The sequence below is a fragment of the Schistocerca nitens genome, chromosome 10, assembly GCF_023898315.1.
Source record: "Schistocerca nitens isolate TAMUIC-IGC-003100 chromosome 10, iqSchNite1.1, whole genome shotgun sequence".
Classification (NCBI taxonomy): Eukaryota; Metazoa; Arthropoda; class Insecta; order Orthoptera; family Acrididae; genus Schistocerca; species Schistocerca nitens.
The window spans coordinates 182,920,220-182,941,718 of record NC_064623.1 but is presented as its reverse complement, the minus strand read 5'-3'; the positions used below and the strand labels follow the sequence as shown (position 1 = coordinate 182,941,718).

General features: G+C 41.7%; 1 protein-coding gene across 1 annotated transcript in view; it reads left to right on the top strand.

The window, feature by feature from the left end:
* LOC126209974 (potassium voltage-gated channel protein eag-like) overlaps window positions 1–21,499 on the top strand; it is a 244,250-nt gene that overhangs the window by 190,518 nt on the left and 32,233 nt on the right. Inside the window, exons 10-11 of the mRNA XM_049939085.1 lie at window positions 3,932–3,973; window positions 12,837–12,914. Of these exons, the coding sequence (XP_049795042.1) occupies window positions 3,932–3,973; window positions 12,837–12,914 (120 nt within the window). The remainder of the gene's footprint in view (window positions 1–3,931; window positions 3,974–12,836; window positions 12,915–21,499) is intronic.

Genomic DNA, 21,499 nt, shown 5'->3' with positions numbered 1-21,499 from the left:
TAGTTCTAAGTTCTAGGGGACTGATGACCTCTGAAGTTAAGTCCCATAGTGCTCAGAGCCATTTGATCCATTTTGAAGTTCTCGATGACGCGTTCACAAACATCTGTTGGGAAGCCGTTAATAACCCTTTTAATTTCATCCTTCAGCTGGTGTATTGTTTGTGGTTTCTCCACGTACACTTTTGATTTCACAAATCCCCACAAAAAAGTCACAAAGCGTAAGATCACATGATCTGGGAGCCCGTTCCTGGTTGCCACGCACGGAGATAATTTTTGGAGGAAACTTTTAATACAGCAGAGCAATCATTTCACGGGATGTGTGACATGTCGCACCATTTTGGTGAAACCAAAAATTGTCATTTTCATAAATAAGATGGAAGAACCAATCAGAAAGCATGTTTCGGTAAAGATCGCCGTTCACAGTGACGGCAGCTCACTCATCATTTTCAAGAAAGTACGGACCGATCGCTCCTCCTGCCCAGAACCCACACCACACAGTCGTGCGTTGTGCATGCATCTCATCTTCCACAGTCACTCGCAGATTTTCGTTACCCCAAATTCTGCAGTACTGCATATTGACATACCCACTGAGGTGCACGCAAGTGCGCCTCAACTGAAAAAAAAATTATTCTTTTTGTAAAGTTCTCGTTCTTCTCGAGCCAAGAGCCATTGAGCAAATCGATGTCTCATTCCATGATCTTTAAAAAATGTTACCCTGCAGGGGCGATGCTAGGAATCGGTGAGGGGGGCGGGGCTAATGGGGGACGGAGAGCGGGTTTCGGGGAATGGAATATGGCTTCACAAAAGTAGTTCAGTCAGATAGCAGATATACCTTGCAAAAGGTGGGGTAGAAAAGTTTATTTTTTCAACTCGGGCTTAATTCAGTTTTTTCAAAATATCTCAGTTTTTTTGCTCCTATCACTTTAACGTCTATGTTCTTTTTTAAAGAGCACAAAATTCTTGCCATTTTTTTCTACTCCCAATATCTAAGACGCTACAGCGCCTCAAAAAATACCAATTTTTCAAATTTTGAACATAGTGGCAATATACCTTATTTTTGAACACTATTTTTTCAGTTTCTGTTTGTGTAGTATAAATACATTATACATCATGCTATAAGTTGGAATTTACTACCTCACTTTCAGGTATTCCATTTCTCTGTATGCAACATGAGCATTGCTGGGCACCCAACTATTGTGATTCTTGCAGCTTTACTGTTTGATTAAATGAAGATGGCGTCCTCTTGGGTAAAATATTCCGGAGGTAAAATAGTCCCCCATTCGGATCTCCGGGCGGGGACTACTCAGGAGGACGTCGTTATCAGGAGAAAGAAAACTGGCGTTCTACGGATCGCAGCGTGGAATGTCAGATCCCTTAATCGGGCAGGTAGATTGGAAAATTTAAAAAGGGAAATGGATAGGTTAAAGTTAGATATAGTGGGAATTAGTGAAGTTCGGTGGCACGAGGAACAAGACTTTTGGTCAGGTGAATACAGGGTTATAAATACAAAATCAAATAGGGGCAATGCAGGAGTAGGTTTAATAATGAATAAAAAATAGGAGTGCGCGTAAGCTACTACAAACAGCATAGTGAACGCATTATTGTGGCCAATATAGACACGAAGCCCATACCTACTACAGTAGTACAAGTTTATATCCCAACTAGCTCTGCAGATGATGAAGAAATTGATGAAATGTATGATGAGATAAAAGAAATTATTCAGGTAGTGAATGGAGACGAAAATTTAATAGTCATGGGTGACTGGAATTCGACAGTAGGAAAAGGAAGAGAAGGAAACGTAGTAGGTGAATATGGGTTGGGGCAAAGAAATGAAAGAGGAAGCCGCCTGGTAGAATTTTGCACAGAGCATAACTTAATCATAGCTAACACTTGGTTCAAGAATCATGAAAGAAGGTTGTATACATGGAACCATCCTGGAGATACTAGAAGGTTTCAGATACATTATATAATGGTAAAACAGAGATTTAGGAACCAAGTTTTAAATTGTAAGACATTTACAGGGGCAGATGTGGACTCTGACCACAATCTATGGGTTATGAACTGTAGATTAAAACTGAAGAAACTGCAAAAAGGTGGGAATTTAAGGAGATGGGACCTGGACAAACTGAAAGAACCAGAGGTTGTACAGAGTTTTAGGAACAACTGACAAAAATGGGGGAAAGAAATATAGTAGAAGAAGAATGGGTAGCTTTGAGGAATGAAATAGTGAAGGCAGCAGAGGGTCAAGTAGGTAAAAAGACGAGGGCTAGTAGAAATCCTTGGATGACAGAAGAGAAACTGAATTTAATTGATCAAAATAGAAAATACAAAAATGCAGTAAGTGAAGCTGGCAAAAAGGAATATAGACGTCTCAAAAATGAAATCGACATGAAGTGCAAAATGGCTAAGCGGGGATGGCTAGAGGACAAATGTAAGGATGTAGAGGCTTATCTCACTAGGGGTAAGATAGATACTGCCTACAGGAAAATTAAAGAGACCTTTGGAGAAAAAAGAACCACTTGTATGAATATCAAGAGCTCAGATGGAAACCCAGTTCTAAGCAAAGAAGGGAAAGCAGAAAGGTGGAAGGAGTATATAGAGGGTCCTTACAGGGGCGATGTTCTTGAGGACAATATCATGGAAATGGAAGAGGATGTAGATGTAGATGAAGATGAAATGGGAGATATGATACTGCGTGAAGAGTTTGACAGAACACTGAAAGACCTAAGTCGAAACAAGACCCCGGGAGTAGACAACATTCCACTACAACTACTGACAGCCTTGGGAGAGCCAGTCCTGACAAAACTCTACCATCTGGTGAGCAAGATGTACAAGACAGGCGAAATTCCCCCAGACTTCAAGAAGAATATAATAATTCCAATCCCAAAGATAGCAGGTGTTGACAGATGTGAAAATTACCGAACTATCAGTTTAATAAGTCACAGCTGCAAAATACTAACGCGAATTCTTTACAGACGAATGGAAAAACTGGTAGAAGCCGACCTCGGGGAAGATCAGTTTGGATTTTGTAGAAATGTTTGAACACGTGAGGCAATACTGACCCTAGGACTTGTCTTAGAAGAAAGATTAAGGAAAGGCAAACCTACGTTTCAAGCATTTGTAGACTTAGAGAAAGCTTTTGACATGGAGAAGAAATAAAAACTTTGAGGGTCACCGATGACATTGTAATTCTGTCAGAGACGGCAAAGGACTTGGAAGAGCAGTTGAACGGAATGGACAGTGTCTTGAAAGGAGGATATAAGATGAACATCAACAAAAGCAAAACGAGGATAATGGAATGTAGTCGAATTAAGTCGGATGATGCTGAGGGAATTAGATTAGGAAATGAGACACTTAGGGTAGTAAATGAGTTTTGCTATTTGGGGAGCAAAATAACTGATGGTCGAAGTAGAGAGGATATAAAATGTAGACTGGCAATGGCAAGGAAAGCGTTTATGATGAAGAGAAATTTGTTAACATCGAGTATTGATCTATGTGTTAGGAAGTCGTTTCTGAAAGTATTTGTATGGAGTGTAGCCATGTATGGAAGTGAAACGTGGACGATAAATAGTTTAGACAAGAAGAGAATAGAAGCTTTCGAAATGTGGTGCTACAGAAGAATGCTGAATATTAGATGGATAGATCACATAACTAATGAGGTGGTATTGAATGGAACTGTGGAGAAGAGGAGTTTGTGGCACAACTTGACTAGAAGAAGGGATCGGTTGGTAGGACATGTTCTGAGGCATCAATGGATCACCATTGTAGTATTGGAGGGCAGCGTGGAGGGTAAAAATCGTAGAGGGAGACCAATACACTAAGCAGATTCAGAAGGATGTAGGCTGCAGTAGGTACTGGGAGATGAAGAAGCTTGCACAGGATAGAGTAGCATGGAGATCTGCATCAAACCAGTTTCAGGACTGAAGACCACAACAACAACAACAACAACAACAACAACAACGTCACTACCTGAAGTTCACTATGAGCCACCTCAGCCCTGGTATTTGTAAAACTATAAATATAGAAATACATCATTAAGACACACACACACACACACACAAAAAAATTGTCTCAGGAAACTGAACTATTATTAGTTGCAATATGCAATCAGGTAGGTTATTATTCTTGTGTATAAAAGCCACACAGTTGACATTAAAAATAAGTAGCTTTATTACAAACAAAAAGAAATTGTCAGTTACTAAAAAATGTTGACAGTTCTGGGTGTGTGATATCTTGTAATATCGCACTTTAGCGCACTTGAGACAGATATGAGCATCACTTCCAACGTTTTGATGGGCCAGGTTCCTCAGTGTCACCAGAAATACCTTGAGTTACGAATTCAGGGTCTGTACACAGAGTTGAACCCAGATTGACCTCTTCTTTAAACAGCGAGTCAGCCTCAGCAAGTTCGTTGATTTCGTCAGCGGTTTCCTCAACATCCTCCATAACTGTCTTCATAAAAAAATTATGGTACGTTTTCACAGCTGACCCCAATATATTTCTTGCAAATTGAAGAACCCGCTTTTCTGTAGGAGCACGCTCCGCCACAGTTCAGCTTGCATGAGCGTGAAACAATGTGAAGAAGTGCTTCAGGTGCTGGATCTTGGCTCATTATAACGGGTATTGGACCGTGGTCACTGTGATTACAGCCCCATTCTCAGGAGGTTTCCAGTTTCCCATCCAACTTTGGACTTGTTGGTAAGTCCGCAACGAATGATGTTGTGCAGCATCTTGTGTAGGTGGCAAACGTGCAATATTCAGTTTGCTTTTTGTGGCAGACTTGGCGAATAGCTGGTACCGCAAATGGTCTAGTGTGTGGGAACTGCTGACACCTCCGCTATACAATGAGATAGTAACCTGTTCTCCTACTGTTATTATTTCTTCGCGGGTAGCATGTGGTTTCTGGAACGTACAAAGCGCTGAGGTTAGGTGTTCATTTTTCGCAACAATATTTTAGCACTTAATTTTTCCTTGACCAAAAAAAGCGGATGTTGTATCGCATCCGCTACAGGCGTGAGTGAACAGAATATATTCACTGTCAAACTTGTAAGATGCAGTGGAAAACCACTTGTCTTCTGCATTTCCTCTTCCTGGCTTTAAGAAAAATAAATTTTCAATGCCTTGCCCCAAACCGGTCATGAGCACAAGCAGGTCAACATCTTCTCCTACAATGACAACACTTCCAATATCTTTGGTTCTTGAAATGGCAGATGTTACAATCATAACGTCAGCATCTTCTTGTGCTTGGTGCAATTCATTTTTAAGAAGTGTGATCAAACGCATCTTGTTTCGTTCGTTGTAGAAGAACGTGTCCTGAAGGACTTGGTTCACCATCTCTGATTCAACCACATTGTCAACCGAAGAATGTTTTTTGGACCTACGAATCCTCTCAGCGCTCTTTGTGCTACATTTGTCTCCCTCAGATGGATACCCATCAAATACAATAGCAAATTGAGATCCAAAATGACGTTGTAGGTAAGAAACATAGCTTTGGGCTATTGACTTGAAGCAAACATTTCGAGTCCAAGTCACTTTGTGGATAAGGTACCCTCCATCAATGACAAAAAATTTACTCGGTCCACCTGACTTCACATCTTCCACTGGAACGAAGGCATTGTAGAATGAAGATTTTGTTCCTTTTCGCATGCCTTTTTCTGAGAATAGGGACATTGGGTAAGGAGCAAGTTCATATTTCAGAAAGGCTTTTAACTCTTCTTCACTTTGTTTCATTAAACAAAGCCTTTGGAAAAGAGTTAAAGGATAAACAGGAGTAATTTTAGTGCTCCCAGCTTTTACAGAATTGAACGCAGAAAGGAGAGTCACAACTTTATCTTTTCTACGGAACTTTAAATCGTGGAAATTGTCACCAACTATTCTTTTCATGCCTTTTTCCCCCTCTTCGTGACACATATGACAATTAACATCCTCCGTTCCGACAACTCCACTGCTGATAGACATTATAAAATCACTTTCAGGGAATGGAAGGTACACTGAAAACCAATCACGCAGCTTACGCAAGTCTATGCCATCTCGTTCGATGCGACAACTTCTTGCATCTATATGCTGTTCTGATGTTACTGCGCTCACTTCGCAATACGACTCAATTTCTTCACATATGTTCTGCATGTGAATCATACCCATTGTTCATCTGGTTAATATACTATCCGTAATTCCTCGGCCAGAAGTAAGTCCTCCAGAACTGTTCATGGTCCTCATCAATGTTTGTTCTATAGTAATGTCAGGAGGAACCCCAGACCAATACTTTTCCGATCTCCGGATTGTAAAATGTCCTTTCGTTGTGAACTTCTCATATTCTGATAAATCCATTTTTTCCTCGAGCCTCAACATATCCTGTAAGTAGAGGTGGCCGCTTTTAGCGTACATAAAATGTCCATCTGAATAGAAGTAGGGAAGCATTTTTCGCACGCTTTCAAGATGAAGTTTCTAATTGCCTGTTCGATCCGCTTCAATAAATTGTTTCACGAGAGTGACCATCTTGTAGTACTGAACACACACTTTTGCTGTGGGTCTCTTACTTTCAATCGTTTTGAGGACAGTTACAATTTTTTTTATGACTTGTTCCCTGAGAACACTGGTATCCTGGCCAACTGACAGTTCTGACTCACCACAAGGAGAAGACAAGTCATTCAATGTCCCACGTTCATCTTCTGTTAGCTCAATGTGTTTCCACACTTGACAGGCCAAAGCAAGGAGACACAATAAATGTGCTCGCACAGCCCTGGAATATGCATGTCCTGACAAAATCTTTTCAACGCTGTTTTCAGCGAATATTACACCAAGTAAGTCCTTTAATCCACTTCCATCCATGATCATACCGATGCATCCCATGAACGACATAAGGAAATGGAAACCTCCAAGTCGGACCTCCACATTATGAAATTCAGTCCTTGCATTCCAATACAGAGGCCGATCAAATGTGACAAAGCATGTAGTCTGATTACGTCTTTTACATGCATCTCTAGCTATCATCAGAGCAGTATATATGGTGTCATAATGGGTTGGTGATGAATTAAGAAATGGAACTCACTTTATTTTAGAACGTTCATATTCTTTGCCTGCCGTCGCCGGCCGCGGTGGTCTCGCGGTTCTAGGCGCGCAGTCCGGAACCGTGCGACTGCTACGGTCGCAGGTTCGAATCCTGCCTCGGGCATGGATGTGTGTGATGTCCTTAGGTTAGTTAGGTTTAAGTAGTTCTAAGTTCTAGGGGAGTGATGACCACAGCAGTTGAGTCCCATAGTGCTCAGAGCCATTTGAACCATTTTTTTTTTTTTTTTTTTTTTTTTGCCTGCCGTCAAGCGTTCCATGTAACCATTCCATCCTGAAACAACTGCATTCTGACACCATTTACAATATAACCACGTAATTTCCGCTGTTGAGATGACGCTCTCACCTTTTGCAAGAGCAATTATGTCCAAATCTTCAATTTTTATAGACCTCAGCCCTCCAACTTGTGTTCTGTGGAATGTCTGTATGTCATCTTTTCCGGCTTCACTAACAAGTTGAGCTGAGGGACGATGATTCAACTTTTTAATATTTTTCTGAGGAAGCAATGCATCATGAGGAGTAACACACATTATACCTCCCATTGCATGAAAAGTACCAGTTCCATCTAGGGTGTTTACATTGAAATCTGCATTATCAAACAGAAATTGGCAAAATGCGTCACTTCGTTGTCTTTCGTTGTCAAGCTGAAGGACTGAAGACACTTCCAATAGGGCAGCTTCCGTATAAGATGCTGCAAAGCCAAGGGAAGACAAAACCTGGATGAGATGTTTTGAGCCAAACTTCCGGTACAAGTATGCACCAATAGCAGTCAAAAGTGATGAAATAAATGAACGTGGCCTCTCAGCACTTAAGAGTGCATGAGCAAGAGAAACACATATTTTCCCCCATTTTCTGGGAGACCGCTTGTGTTTCAAAATTATAGTTTCAAAGAGCAATCTTACAGATTCTGGTATGACAGACTCTACATCACATAAAAAATTATCAGAGGGAGGGTACTGTTTTACATCGTACACTACTGATCTTATATCGTCTAATATGATATTTGCAGCTGCTTTGACGATTCGTAGTCTTTCTTGCTGAGGATCTGAATTTCTTCTGGTGTACCAATTTTCACTGAGTAGTTGGTGCCCAACATTCTTGAAACATACGACTGCTGGCTTTGAAGCTGTTTCAGCTATCACCACATCGTCACCATATTTCTGGAAAAGGTGAGCCTTGACAGTTCGAATATCAGGACGAGGTGATGTGGGTATTTGCTCTAACAGATCGTCCATAGAAAACTTACATTCTTTCGTATTGGTTTCCAGGTAGGCAACTATAGCCTCCATGCTTTCGTCTTCTTGTGTTGCAGGTCGGTAACCTCGTTTCTGTCCAGTAGCTGAAACACGGTGAAAGAACTTTCTGTAGCAAAATCTGTGGTACCACCCATCTGCAGCAACCAAATCATTTACATTTTGACTCCGCTCTATCACTTGTTGACCAAATTCATCACCACGTCGTTTAGCCTGTTGTAATACTGTCGATTTCACTTCCAATTTCATTACTTTGTAAACAAAATTTCGGCATATGGCAATCTTAACTGGTTGAAAAGTCATCAGAATTCCCTTTTGCACAGAAGCATTTCTCTTTGAAATTGAACTGACCTTTTTCCTGAGACCGACGTAGCACGCCTGTTGGTTCCTGAGGATGTCGAAGGCTAGCTGCTATCATTCCCTCATTAATGTAATTCTTTAGCATGCTTCATGCACCATCACTTCACTGAGCGTTTTCTAAAAACGGGTGTGAGCAGACTCCCTGCGTTTAGCACTACAATCGATAAGTGTGCTCAGTCCTTTCTTTTTCACATTGCGTCCAGCACTCACCACAGGTTTTTCGCAAATGAGACACAAATTCATGTCAGACATATTCATTTTCAGCAGCACAGCATGTACTGAATGGAAGCGACTCCAAACTGTAGGACCCTTATTGTTGTGTGCCAATAGCTGTCAGTGCGCTGTGAACAATCACCAGAGATAATCGCCTGGCGCCCGCCAAAGAATAAATAAGCTTTTGTCCGCTAAAGAACAATTCGTACATACTTTTTCTTATAACTGATCATTAACGTCAATCAACTGTAGCAAATGTACGGCACCTGCATGCAATCGTATTACATATTGTAACACAAATAAACTTCACGCAATCCGACGTGAATGCGTTCGTAGTTACTGAATATGATGCTGTTTGTCCTGGCCCTGCAGCAGAGATGGTAAATTCCAATGAATAACATGATGAGTAATATGTTTATACTACACAATTAGAAACTGAAATAACAGTGTTCAAAACTTAGAGATAAATAGCCACTTTGCTCGAAATTTGAAAAATTGGTATTTTTGACGCACTGTAGTGCCTTAGATACTGGGAGTACAAAAACATGGTAAGAATCAAATTTGTAGAGAATTTTGTGCTCTTTAAAAAAGAAAATAGACGTCAAAGCGATAGGAGCAAATGAAACTGAGATATTTTGAAAAAACTGAAAAAAGTCCAAAATTTTCGAAGTGTTTTGACTGCAGAAAGTTTTCCCAAGAGAAATTTTGTTGGAAAAACTTGGTTTTCTAACCTTTCCAACAATATGAACGAGTTAAAAAAATAAAATCTCCTACTCCAACTTTTGCAAGGTACAGGCATTTTTTCTGAGTTTCACTGGACTAAAGGAGAGTTGGGGTCCTCTAGCGACAAATTGGTAAAATTTGGTGTTGCTTAAAGTAGTTTTTGGTAACTGTTTATGAGTTTAAGGTAAAAATTGTGTATTAATAAATAATAAGACACCTATTTAAGTTAAATGATATTTATTGGTTTAGGTAGTAAGCTATTTGCTGCTCTTATTCTTTTGTTAAAATGTGTTTGGAATTCGTTGCAACCTATGTTGCTACACACTTATAAAAAAATAATTCAATCTGTTGGAGTAATATATTCGCTGATTTGTGAAATCATTTTATCCAGTGTAATGTGGTGCTCCATGGGGGGGGGGGGGGGGGACTATAGCCTCCATAGCCCTCCCCCCTTTCCACCGCACCTGTTTCCCGGTGTTCGAACAGAACGCAGTCGTCCTGTTTTCTTAACGTTTGAAACAGATCTTGTAGTCTCAAACCTCCGGGCAACTTCCGAACTGATGATTCGGTTGGTGCAGCATTTCATCCGAGTTTCACACGCAATTCAAAATGGTTGCCGTGGGACTTTCACTATTTTTGTAATAACTTTTTATCATTTGGATACGTTACTTAGTTGTCATCTGCTCCATGACGAAAATAAACATGAAACAACGATGTTCACTACAAAAAGCTAGCAGGGAAGGACAGCAGATAACAAACATGAAGAAAATACGGCTATCAACCGTCATATGACAAAATGGCGTAAAATTCCAAGTCGTTCTTACGTCGCGGACACCCCGGTACCTATTGCAAGTCCAATGTTTTTAGGTTGCGTAGTACATACAAGAGTGCCAACAGTCTTGCCGCCATGGTAATACCGGTTCCCGTCAGATCACGGAAGTTAAACCGTTATTTAAGCTTAAAGTGGCTAACAAACAGTATAGATAACAAGAAAAAAGAGAATTTTGAAAGCGTATTGTTGGAGAAGAATATTGGTGATTGGGTGGGTAGATTGGATAATTAACGAAAAAGTGCTGAGTTGAACTGGGAAAAAATAAAATTTATGGCAGGACTTGACTAAAAAGATAGGACACATTTTCGACCTCCAACTAATATTTAATTTGGCAATAACAATAAGTTTGGGGCATAAAATTGCAGAGGCAGACCAACGCTTGACTGTAGTAAACAGGTTAAAAACGACGTAGTTTGCCGGAGTTGTGCAAAAATGATGAGGCTCACCAGGAAAGACTAGGGACTAGAGTTACATCAACCCAGTCGTACAGCCGCCCAGAGTGGCCGATCGGTTCTAGGCGCTATAGTCTGGAGCCGCGCGACCGCTACGGTCGCAGGTTCGAATCCTGCCTCGGGCATGGATGTTTGTGATGTCCTTAGGTTAGTTAGGTTTAAGTAGTTCTAAGTTCTAGGGGACTGATGACCTCAGCAGTTACGTCCCATAGCGCTCGCCATTTGAACCATTTTTGAACCCAGTCGGACAAAGGACCGCAACGACATTAAAAAACAGTTTCGTAGAACAGCCTCACCGGGAGTCTTACAAAGCGAAATTCAGCTATCAGTGTGCCCATTCTAATTGAGGTTTTCTGTCATTTCGGTAAATCAGTTTCTTGCAGGAAGGACAAATAAACTACTGCTCCATTTATTATGATCTGTTTATCAACTGATCGTTAAGCGTCAGTTTATGGCATTGTAGTGTTTTAGCATCTAAAAACCATCTCGAGATTCTTCGCATCAGGTCTGAGACATGGTTTTCATGTAGGCTTTGATACCGTTATTCGTGTGGTTTTTAGTTCAAATGGTTCAGACTCTGAGCACTATGGGACTGAACATCTGTGGTCATAAGTCCCCTAGAACTTAGAACTACTTAAACCTAACTAGCCTAAGGACATCACACACATCCATGCCCGAGGCAGGATTCGAACCTGCGGCCGTAGCAGTCCCGCGGTTCCTGACTGAGCGCCTAGAACCGCTAGACCACCGCGGCCGGCTGGTTTTTAGTTTTAAGATACGTGACAGACAAGTAAACCACACAGTACATTTTTTGTATGTGTATTTATTGTTTTTGCACGTTCTACCACATTCGGGCATTGAGACCAAAAATGGACTTTTTCTACAAGTAAGACAAGTTCAGGGAGAAGAAGTAAAAACATGGAGGTTCTCTGATGACAGCGTAATTCTGTCAGAGATCACAAGGGACTTCGAAGAGCAGCTGAACAGATTGGATATTATCTTGAACAGAGATTGTAGGATGAAAACCAGCAAAAGTAAAAGTAGTGGAATGTACTCGAAGTAGATCAGGGGATGCTGACGGGATTATATTAGGAAACGAGACACTGAAAGTAGCAGATGAACTTTGATATTTCGGCAGCAAAATAACAGATGATGCGAGATGTAGAGAGGATATAAAATACGCATTGGCTATTACCACAACTAGTATTTCTGAAAAAGAGGATTTTTTTAAAATTTAATATGAATTTAAGCGCTAAGAAATCTTTCCTGGATGTGATTGTCTGGAGTGTAGCCTTGAAGGAAAGTAAAACGTAGACATAGGCAGTTCAGACAGCGGGACTGAAGATTTTGAAATGTGGTGCTACAGAAGAATACTGAAGATTAAATCGGTGTACATAGAAACTAAACAGGAGGCACTGAATCGAGCTGGGAAAAAAAATGTATACAACATGATTATGAATCAGTTGATCGGACACGCATCCTAAGGTATCAACGAATCGTTGGTTTGGTGATGAAAGCAAGTGTAGGCGGACAAAAATTACAGATCGACTCCAAGGCTTGTATATAGTCAACAGTTTCAAATGGATGTAGGTTGCAATAGTTACGCAGAACTGAAGAGACAGTACAGGATAAATTAGCGTAGAGATCTGGGTCAGATTAGTTTTCAGACTAAAGATAACAACAACAATACATTCTTAGTTTTGCAGACAACTGCAAAGAATAATTTGTAACGATTGTAAAGGTTTGTTGAAACGTTACAATTATTGTGTTATGAAATACCCTTTTGCCTCTGTTTTATGGAAGAGATTATCTGTGTTAGAATAAAAGTAACGTAACAATTGCTCCTACTTTGCTACTGAAACACGTAGCTGAACGAGTGGGCGAATAAGGTCACACACAATAACTGTTTTGTACGCAGGTGTTCCCGAAGCTGCCGAAGCCGATGACGAGGCAGGACACGATGGAGGAAATCGTCGAGATCGAAGACCGTTACAACCGTCCAGGAAGCCTTCGTAAGGTAAAGCTCGGATCTGTACGGTTACAGTTGTATGGAGAAGTATTTCTCTTTAAGTGTCTTCTCTATCTGTCACTTAACATCGTATAAACCTCTATGTTTCACGGATGTGTAGTAAGAACTCTAAAAAGTTGTCGACCGTTGATTTTTTTTTATTAGTGACTACTGCAACTAGCCAAAAGTTCCTTTAAAATGCGTTATTTCAATTCCATAACCAGTTTTAGCCTGTTGTTGTTGTTGTTGTTGTTGTTGTGGTCTTCAGTCCTGAGACTGGTTTGATGCAGCTTTCCATGATACTCTATCCTGTGCAAGCTTCTTCATCTCCCAGTATTTACTGCAACCTACATCCTTCTGAATCTGCTTAGTGTATTCGTCTCTTGGTCTCCCTGTACGATTTTTACCCTCCACGCTGCCCTCCAGTGCTAAATTTGAGATCCCCTGATGCCTCAGAACATGCCCTACCAACCGGTCCCTTCTTCTCGTCAAGTTGTCCCACAAACCCCTCTTCTCCCCAATTCTATTCAATACCTCCTCATTCGTTATGTGATCTACCCATCTAATCTTCAGCATTCTTCTGTAGCACCACATTTCGAAAGCTTCAATTCTCTTCTTGTCCAAACTATTTGTCGTCCATGTTTCACTCCCATACATGGCCACACTCCATACAAATACTTTCAGAAACGACTTCCTGACACTTAAATCTATACTCGATGTTAAGAAATTTCTCTTCTTCAGAAACGCTTTCCTTGACATCGCCAGTCTACATTTTATATCATCTCTACTTCGACCATCATCAGTTATTTTGATCCCCAAATAGCAAAACTCATTTACTACTTTAAGTGTCTCATTTCCTAATCTAATTCCCTCAGCATCATCCGACTTAATTCGCCTACATTCCATTATCCTCGTTTTGCTTTTGTTGATGTTCATCTTATATCCTCCTTTCAAGACACTGTCCATTCCGTTCAACTGCTCTTCCAAGTCCTTTGCTGTCTCTGACAGAATTACAATGTCATCGGCGACCCTCAAAGTTTTTATTTCTTCTCCATGGATTTTAATACCTACTCCGAATTTTTGTTTTGTTCCCTTTACTGCTTGCTCAGTATAGAGATTGAATAACATCGGGGAGAGGCTACAGCCCTGTCTCACTCCCTTTCCCAACCACTGCTTCCCTTTCATGCCCCTCGACTCTTATAACTGGCATCTGGTTTCTGTACAAATGGTAAATAGCCTTTCGCTTCCTGTATTTTACCCCTGCCACCTTCAGAATTTGAAAGAGAGTATTCCAGTCAGCATTGTCAAAAACTTTCTCTGAGTCAACAAATGCTACAAATGTAGATTTGCCTTTCCTTAATCTTTCTTCTAAGATAAGATCAGTATTGCTGTTTTAGCCTACCACACCCATTTTCCGATGGTTAACATCTCCAATTACATTGATGCTTCGGTCAGCACCGTGTCGTCTGCTCCTGCAGTGTGTTCCAGTGGGCAGCGATTTGTTTAGTCATGGTCCTTACGGCTTTCATGATCGGTTAATAATCTGCTGGATTACAAACACCACACATTTATAAATAAATCGCAGAGGCACACATTATAGTATTCTTAATGGCAATTTGAGCGTCACATTTGTGCTTCACGCTCGATATTTAAGAATACAAGAAATCTTAATTTTGAAATGTGCCTTAATTCAGCTTCTATGATTATCGAAGATAAAGCTGAGACTCAGTATGACACCAAGAAAATGTAATTACATTAGATTAATAGACGAACTACGCTTAAGGTACAGGCTGGATTTCCCCATTATCAGAGAGCCTTGACAATACTGACGATTTAAGGAGGGGAAAATCAAGATGAGTTATTTGTAAATTGAGGTTTGAGGTAAGTAAAACAGTGGACTACAGTATTCGATACAGCTGTGGTAAACGTAATGTCAGGGTGGTGTAGCGGATAGCATACCTGTCCTGTAAACGCCGGCTCGGTAGCTCAGCGTGTTCGGTCAGAGGCTGCCGGCATGGTAGCTCAGCGTGTTCGGTCAGAGGCTGCTGGCACGGTAGCTCAGCGTGTTCGGTCAGAGGGCTAGCTGCCCTCTGTAATAAAAAAAACTGAGTGAATGGATCAATAACGAACTTCAACGGGCGTCAGGTGACGCCCGCCACGAACAATTGAAACGAACAATAACGAACAAACTGAGATTAAAAAAAAAGTAAGCAGAAGCCCAGGGTTCAAGTCGTGGTCCTCGTACAAATTTTAATTCATTACTTTAGCTTGTATCCTTATCGAAAGTAAAGTCGAGACACAATGCTAATTAACTCGGAAACGGAGCAACATATCGAATTTTTTTTTTCCTAACAATTATTTCTCAGCTCAATCTACCCCTCAACACCCTCACAAGCTTTTCAGAACATTTCTGACTATCCTGTATAAGGGAAACCGCGTATAGAAGACTAATTCGACCCGTTCTTCAGTCGTGCTAGTCTTTTGGGATACCAGCCAGGTAAAATTAAAGTAAGACATCAAACCATTTCAGAGGCTTGCTGTTAGATTTGTTAGCAGTTAAGTTCCGTCAACACATGGGTGTTCTGCAGATGCTTTACAAACTCAAATGGGAATCTCTGGAAGCAAGGTGACATTCTTTTCGCGAAACATTATTGAAAAATTTTAGAGAACTGGCATTTGGAGCTAACTGCAGAATGCTTCTACTGCCGCCAACATACTGACAGTGTTACGAGTGGGCTGTATACATCGTAGGACGCTGAAACATCGTAGATACGTTCATTAGTCTGCTGCTTGCGGAGTATGCTGGAAAAGAACAGTAGTTCACTATTCCGCCACCAGGTGAAAATATGGCGCTGTAAGCACACAAAATGTGAAATGTTTACTGTTTCGACATCAGTATGCTGTTTGTCACTTGCGACGCACGATGATTTTTTTTCCGAAGTGTTTTGGTGTAAATAATTAAGGAGGTTAAAGTTCTCCATAGGAAACTCAATGGCTACTGAGAAGAAAGACTGCCCCCTGCCTGTAAAGGTGTTTTATCAGGACAACAGCAACAGCAGCGCTGCATTGTGGGAATACCGCCGACAGAAATAGCTGCGAAGAGGCCCCATGTCAATGAAAGGGCTAAAGAATATGTTCAACGAATTTGAAGAAACGGGCGCACTAGGGAGAGAGAAGCAGCCCATTCGCATGTCAGTTGTTTATGAAGTTGCTGTAGCTGCAGCCGACTGTGCACCACATGCCTCGGATTCTGCAGCCAGTGCTAAAGCTGTGTCATGGGAATCAGTTTCTCCGCTGGTCAACATTATGGCGCATTTTACACAGGATCAGAATGTGCGCGGAAAGAAGCCTCGAGGTAGGCTATAACGCCGTGACGTTACCCTTCGTTTCTTGGCACACGTGTAAATGGATGACATGTTGCCGGGGAATATTCTTTGACTGGAGAAGACACATTTTACTCTGCACGGTGCCGCGAATGCACAGAACTGTCGTATATGGGGTTCCACTCCACCACATGTTGTACAGTAACTTCCATGCACTCAGCTTATGTGAGAGTGTGGAGTGGTTTTAGAGGGTCTTTCCTTCTCGGTCCGTTTTTCTTCGCGAAAATGACACCTCCCCGGCCTGTTAGTTGTACAGGGACATCTGCACGTTCTAAGGACCTCCTCATGCAACACGTGATTCTAGCTTTGCAAGAATGCAACTGTGTCCACACCCCTATTTTCTTGCAAGATGGGGCGACACCAAATGTCGCTCGCCAGGTGAAAGATTTGCTTCGAGAAACCTTCATCTGTAGGCAATTTCAAGCTGTGTGGCCTTCCATATTTCCCCGACCTAAATCCGTGTGAGTTCCGGTTGTGGGCCGCGCGGGGTAGCCGCGCCTTGCCACGGTTCGGGTTCGCGCGGCTGCCCCCGTCGGAGGTTCTCCTCCATGCATGGATGCATGTGTCGTCTTTAGCGTAAGTTATTTTACACTAGATTAAGTAGTGTGTAAGCCTAGGGAGCGATGATCTCAGCAGCTTGGTCCCATCGGGACTTACCACCACCACCGCCACCAGTGTGGTTGCGGGGTTATCTGAAAGATCATGTCTATCAGTATGTATGCGGACCCCTCCTGGTCTGAACGGTGGCATACATCGACACACCGGGTATGCTGTGAGCAATAGTCAAACATGCTGTGCTAGTGTGCAGCATGTTGCTGAGGTGGGGTACCATACTGGACGGATGCTGTAGGCCCTAACCAGTCACCATAAACGTGCCACAACCGCCATTATCGTTGTTGGTCGTTCCTCCCCTTTTCCTGCTACCACACCGGATTTTGTATGTTGACAGCGCCATATTTTCACGTAATAGCAGAAAGTGGAAGTACACTACGGGCCATTAAAATTGCTACACCACGGAGATGACGTGCTACAGATGTGAAATTTAACCGACAGGAAGAAGATGCTGTGATGTGCAAATGATTAGCTTTTCAGAGCATTCACACAACATTGGAGCCGGTGGCGACACTTACAACTTGCTGACATGATTAAAGTTTCCAACCGATTTCTCATACACAAACAGCAGTTGACCGGTGTTGCCTGGTGAAACGTTGTTGTGATGCCTCGTGTAAGGTGGAGAAATGCATACCATCACGTTTCCGACTTTCATAAAGATCGGATTGTAGCCTATCGGGATTGCGGTTTATCGTATCGCGACATTGCTGCTCGCGTTGGTCGAGATACAATGACTGTTAGCAGAATACGGAATCGGTGGGATCAGGAGGGTAATACGGAACGCCGTGCTGGATCCCAACGGCCTCGCATCACTAGCAGTCGAGATGACAGGCATCTTATCCGCATGAGTGTAACGGATCGTGCAGCCACGTCTCGATCCCTGAGTCAACAGATGGGGACGTTTGCAAGACAACAACCATCTGCACGAACAGTTCGACGACGTTTGCAGCAGCATGGACTCAGCTCGAAGACCATAGCTGCGGTTACCCTTGACGCTGCATCACAGACAGGAGCGCCTGCGATGGTGTAAACGACGGACCTGGGTGCACGAATGGCAAAACGTCATTTTTTCGGATGAATTTACAGTATCATGATGGTCGCATCCGTGTTTGGCTACATCGCGGTGAACGCACATTGGAAGCGTGTATTCGTCATCGCCATACTGGCGTATCATCCGGCGTGATGGTATGGGGTGCCATTGGTTACACGTCTCGGTCACCTCTTGTTCGAACTGACGGCACTTTGAACAATGGACATGACATTTCAGATGTGTTACGACCCGTGGCTCTACCCTTCATTCGATCCCTGTGAAACCCTGCATTTCAGCAGGGTAATGCACGACCGCATGTTGCAGGTCCTGTACGCGCCTTTCTGGATACAGAAAATGTTCGACTGCTGCCCTGGCCAGGACATTCTCCAGATGTCTCACCAATTGAAAACGTCTGGTCAATGGTGGCCGAGCAACTGCCTCGTCACAATACGCCAGTTACTACTCTTGATGAACTGTGGTATCGTGTTGAAGCTGCATAGACAGCTGTACCTGTACACGCCATCCAAGCTCTGTTTGACTCAATGTCCAGGCGTATCAAGGCCGTTATTACGGCCAGAGGTGGTTGTTCTGGGTACTGATTTCTCAGGATCTATGCACCAAAATTGCATGAAAATGTAATCACATGTCAGTTCTAGTATAATATATCTGTCCAATGAATACCCGTTTATCATCTGCATTTCTTCTTGGTGTAGCAATTTTAATGGCGAAAATACGTTGCAGCGGTAATGGACTCTCGTGTCCGATATGACCAGTGAGTAAGTAAGTAAGTAAGTAAATAAGTAGTGTATAATTTTTTATCATACTCAACGGACGCACCACTTAATGTGTATACCTGCGATGCTTCCACATCCTCTGATGCTTATAGTCCAGACTCGGAAGACCGTAAAAAAATAATTATAAACACCCAGAACATTTCGTGTAAGGACTGTAAAGACAGGATAAGAGAAATTAGGGCTCGTACACGGGCTACTAGAAGGTCGTTTTAGCCTCACTTCATTTACGAGTAGAACCGGAAATTAAATGACTAGTACTGGTACAAAGCACGCTCCTGCAGGCACTGTTTGCGGAGCATGGATGTAAATATTGACTTCTTTCTCTAAAAGGTTTACAGTTTCCAGATACCTGAACAAAAAAATTCTTCCATTTATTGTAACTAGAGTTATTTACATATAATTACGCCGAGGTATTCTTGTAGCTTGACTAACCGAAAGTGTCATTCGTAAATCCTAGTGTATAAATCCATTACATTTTTTGCGTTTCGTGAAATGTAAAATTTTACTTCTGCACTAAGATATCTTTGGAAGTTTTTATAAGAGGCTGGTTTTTTGTCATGATACAGTGAGTATTGCTAAAATTTTTAACGGTTGAATTTTGCTGTTACGTCGTTTGTGGAAGATCGCAAGTAATACTATGTGACATGGCTGTAGCCTATCCCATGTGTTAATGAATCTCTGCACAAAGCAGACACTAAAGTAGACTAAGGAGAAATTTGAAAAAGAAATTATAGTTCAGAGAGAAGAAATACGAACTTACGTTTGCCGTTTCGATGGTGAGACATTTTTTAGCTAGATTGTCAGTGAAACCTCGCCTTTGTGATTCCTTTTCATTTGTGTACGATTACGTGTTTACAGTTCTTAACCCTTCTCTCGGATCTCGACTTAATAGTAGTTGCTCTTCAACTGACTGATTCGTTTCCTCGGAAAAATTATGCTCTTTCAAGTGTACCTGGATATTCGTGTCAGACATACGAGCGTCGTGCACAGATCATCTTTCTTGACGTACTTTTATTGATTCAAAAAGCAACTAGACGCTTCGAGACACAGAGCTGTTCTTTACGAGCTGTTAAGAGCAAATGTATAAATTTTTAATCAGAAGTACAGATTTTAGTACAAACAGTGGTGTGAAGGCGCCGGCACCTCACCCTGACTGCCCTCTCTGCGCACATTTTCAGAGGTCTGTTCTGCTTGACCGTGCGACCTTGTGACCGCTATCCGAATGTTCGTTAGATTATTGCGTAAAAATTTGAAGTAAATTACTCACGAATGTTCTGAGATTTTGGAAACAACTTTTCCCCTTTATACAGGGTGGCCAGAAACAGCCTGGAAATCTTGTAAGGGTGTTGCAGAGTATGCTGTGCTGAGAAATAATTTTTGAGAAAAAAATCGATACGTTGTGCCGTTTCCGAGTTAATTAGCACTGAAGTTAACCAATCAGGGCGCTGAGCGCGCAAATTCAAGAGACCTGCCAAATACGATTAATGTCAGTCGTTCTCAGGGCGTAGATGATAGCGCACGAAACTACTCAGCCTTTGGCTCGGGTTCGATCCTTACTACCGTCCCTCATCCAATTTCTGCATCGCTCTCTTGTTCGGTTTTAGAAAAACAAACGAAAGACACGTTTGGCTACACCGTCTGTGGAAGGCCGATTGAATTTGCGCGCGGAACGGCCTGATTGGCTAACTCCAGTATAACTAACTCGGAAACGGCGAAACGTCTCGAAAGATGAAAAGGTTCGCATTGGAGAGGAATTCGTTGTGGGCCGCATCAAACCAGCCCAGAAGGCGGAAAAACTGATGAAATAACTCCATAGAACTGGACGAGTCAGCTTTATCTGATAATAAAGCTTTGTTATTGGCATACTTCCGCGAAGAAATACAATTCGTGGGAACTGTGACAACAGACACTGAAGGTGAATCAGTATTTAAAATTTTGAAAGATTATTTCATGGAAAAAGTGATCGCATAATGAAATATAATACCAGCTGTAGCAGTGCAGGAACCTACCATGTGTGGGCGCTGTAGTGAATTTATAAGGCAGTTAAAACGAATCGTACCGGAAGTGTTTACAATACACCACGGCACCCATCGGCAATATGTAGCAACCAAAAATCTGAGAGGTAAATTGTTTCAGTTTGTCGTTGATGCAGCAGATAAAATTCGAAACAATGTGTTGAATTCTGGGTTACATGCTCCATTAAGTGAAGAAAATGAAGGGAACTTTTATGGCTCACTCCTTCACAAAGAAGTATCTTGGCTGTCAAAATGCGTATGTTAACAAGATTCTTCTCATTTTTGGGACAGTTTTAGATTTTCTGGATGCTAAAGATCCAATTTCAAAAGATAATTTAATCAACTGAAAACTGAAAATTGCTTACTTAACAGAAGTGTTTACTAAATGTAATGGTTAACTTGCAGTTACAAGGTGACAGTCTAAATCTGATAAAAACAACACCCATAATTTCAGCCATTGTTGCCAGAACTGAACTAATGAAGCAAAACATAAGACGAGGCAGACTTTCCCAGTTTGTCACAGTCAACCTGCCAAGATGGCGCTTGAACCTACGTTCAACATTTAAATGTCCTTCACACAGACTTGGAACAGGTCTCAGAATGTTTTACTATGGAAATACCACAGCAGATTATTTTAAACCACATAGTAATATTAGAGGAACAGATGTACTGGAATTACAAGAACAACTGATCGGAATGGGTAGTAGCGAATAATGTAAGATGCAGTTTAGAAAAGGGTATCAGGAATAGAATTCTGGCT